Raw genomic sequence first — 2,293 nt, 5'->3', positions numbered from 1 at the left:
TAATATCATGCTTATTTCACTGGGAATTTGGCTACAGAGAATTTCAAAACAGTGAACATTCCATTTTAATACGTTTCAATTTCAACTTATTTTACAGTAATAAATATTTAAACAATCCTGCTGCACTTCTCGGCTTCTACAAGACGGCGTTTCCGGGACGCTATTTAGAAGCTATGTTTTGCCGGTTAACTACTGTTTGTGAATGACTTAAACAAATTGGCCAATTTTTCGAAAATGTTGGAAATGTTGTCCAATGCCTTGCTAATTCCTTCTACGATTTGTGCACCGGACACAGGAGCGTTGGTGGTACTCGTAGAAGCTGTCGTTGAAGACTCTATTGTAGATTCTTCCACGGTTGACGACAAGGTGGAGGAGTCTTCAATTTCGGTTAAACCTTCTGTCGATAATTCGGCTGTTGATTCCGCAACAGTTGATGATTCCTCAGGAGTCGATGGTTCTTCGGTTGACGGCTCGGCTGTTGATTCCTCAACAGTCGTTGCCTCGGTTGCGGGTTGTTCTGTTTCCGTCGAACTCGCTCCGCCAGTGGACAGAGTGGGACGTTCGCTGGTTGTCAAAACTTCATCATCGCTGCACCTCACGTTTTCTTTAAAATCACACTCACACTTGTCCACATTGAAACGGAGATCGTTCGGACACGAGACACTCAACTTCAGGCCCAGTACGCACAGGTTGTACTTGGTGCAGATCGTGTGGGGCATGAGCACTAGATTGCGTGGATCGAAAAACTGTGGACAGGTCTCGGCACACGTCGTCATCGTCTCAATATCAATATCTCGTCTCACTCGGTCCACCTTGTTCCCTGCACACTGCACTTCGGCCGAAGCCATTTTGACGCAACTTTTCACCGGATCACTCCACACCGATCCCTCGGGACAGTGGGCCACGACTTGAATCCACCCGATGCAGGTGACGTAGCCCGTACAGCTGTTGGGCAGGGCATGAATGGCCGGCACCGTAGAGGCACCAGCAGCACCTTGACAGTCGAACGATGCCACCGCTCGGCCAAACGACACGATCACCGCCAGGACGCAGATCGTCCGATGTAGATCTGTAGAAGATTTCCAGGGCACAGTTGCAGTGGCGATCACCTTTCCTATGGCGCAGGCAATACTTACAGGATTCCTCCATGCTGTTGCTCCTGTGACACGGGTCCTAGAACCGCACGCGGTGGTCGAGGCGAGTTTTCCGGCTCAATCAATTTTGCCGGATGCTTGGACCGGCGCCTTCCGTTTTATAGAGCCACTCGGAATAGAACTCAAGTGGCCGCCAGATTGTAGTTTGATAAAATGTAGCATCGGGGTAGCTTTATCGTCCACTCTGGCCCAATCATTCGAGGGCCTCGTGACCCGTGACAATGCATCCACACACGTGAGAAAATATGGGTGCAGCGCCCAAAAGTCATCGGCAAAAGGGGGCGCTAGTATTTGTACTATTTGATTGTTTTGTGTCACTTGTGCAAGCCGAAGAATTGAGAAGGGAACCCATCCATTTGTGACATTGTTTTAACTAATCTTGAAAGTAGCTCAACACATCCGTTGAATGGTTCTTTCGTGACTCGTGACAGTACTGGGTATGTGCGCAATTAATCCGGTGCGTGCCACCTAATTCGTGATCATTCCCACCACGGCGCCAGAGCCTCCCTGTACTATGCGAGCTTCGTCTCACCAACCGAAAGTCGACGCATATTAAGGTCAATTCAAACGCATTAGACCCCGTATGGGGGGTGTCGGAGGTATCGAATTGTTAGGAAAAGACTTTCTTGTGGTGGCTCCACAACAATCCCGTGACTCCCGCGCTACACCGCTTCATTAACCCGTATCCGTGGACATAGAAGGTAACAAAATGGTGGCAAAAAACACTCCGAAGAAGCAAAACGGGCAAGTGACAAAAAATGATTATGGCCAAACAAAGAAATCAGCTACCCCAGCACGTTGACCTACAATCAGCCAAACACACAGCCACACACACAAGTCATGGTTAGGGTGACGATCGAGGCACCGGGTGTTCGATCAGAGAGGATCACTTTCTCATCATTTCACACTGTGTTTTAAATTAAGCACCAATCACAAGCCCTTTTCGCTTTATGGCCATTGCCTTTCGCTGTCGATTGCTCTAAATCTCGCTACGCGTGGCTCGGCCCTTTGTATTGACCACCGACGGTGCCCCCGAGATGATACCCCCGGAGGGTGGCACAGTTTGGGCCGGAAAATTTGTGGAATAATAGACACCCCGGGTCTATCGAGGGCACGGTTTGGCTGTGGCGATGAAAAAG

At 49.3% G+C, this 2,293-nt stretch overlaps 1 protein-coding gene across 1 annotated transcript; it reads right to left on the bottom strand.

The window, feature by feature from the left end:
- Window positions 1-622: 622 nt before the first annotated feature.
- LOC128276424 (peritrophin-1-like) lies at window positions 623-1,149 on the bottom strand (the record flags this gene model as incomplete). Its single annotated transcript, XM_053014886.1, has 2 exons — window positions 1,137-1,149; window positions 623-1,069 (listed from the first exon to the last, which is right to left on the bottom strand). Coding segments are annotated over exons 1-2 (460 nt in total), but the record flags the coding sequence as incomplete, so codon positions are not given.
- Between the last annotated feature and the right edge of the window lie 1,144 nt (window positions 1,150-2,293).

Source organism: Anopheles cruzii, unplaced genomic scaffold, assembly GCF_943734635.1.
Source record: "Anopheles cruzii unplaced genomic scaffold, idAnoCruzAS_RS32_06 scaffold01158_ctg1, whole genome shotgun sequence".
NCBI lineage: Eukaryota > Metazoa > Arthropoda > Insecta > Diptera > Culicidae > Anopheles > Anopheles cruzii.
This window is presented reverse-complemented; position numbering and strand designations above follow the sequence as displayed.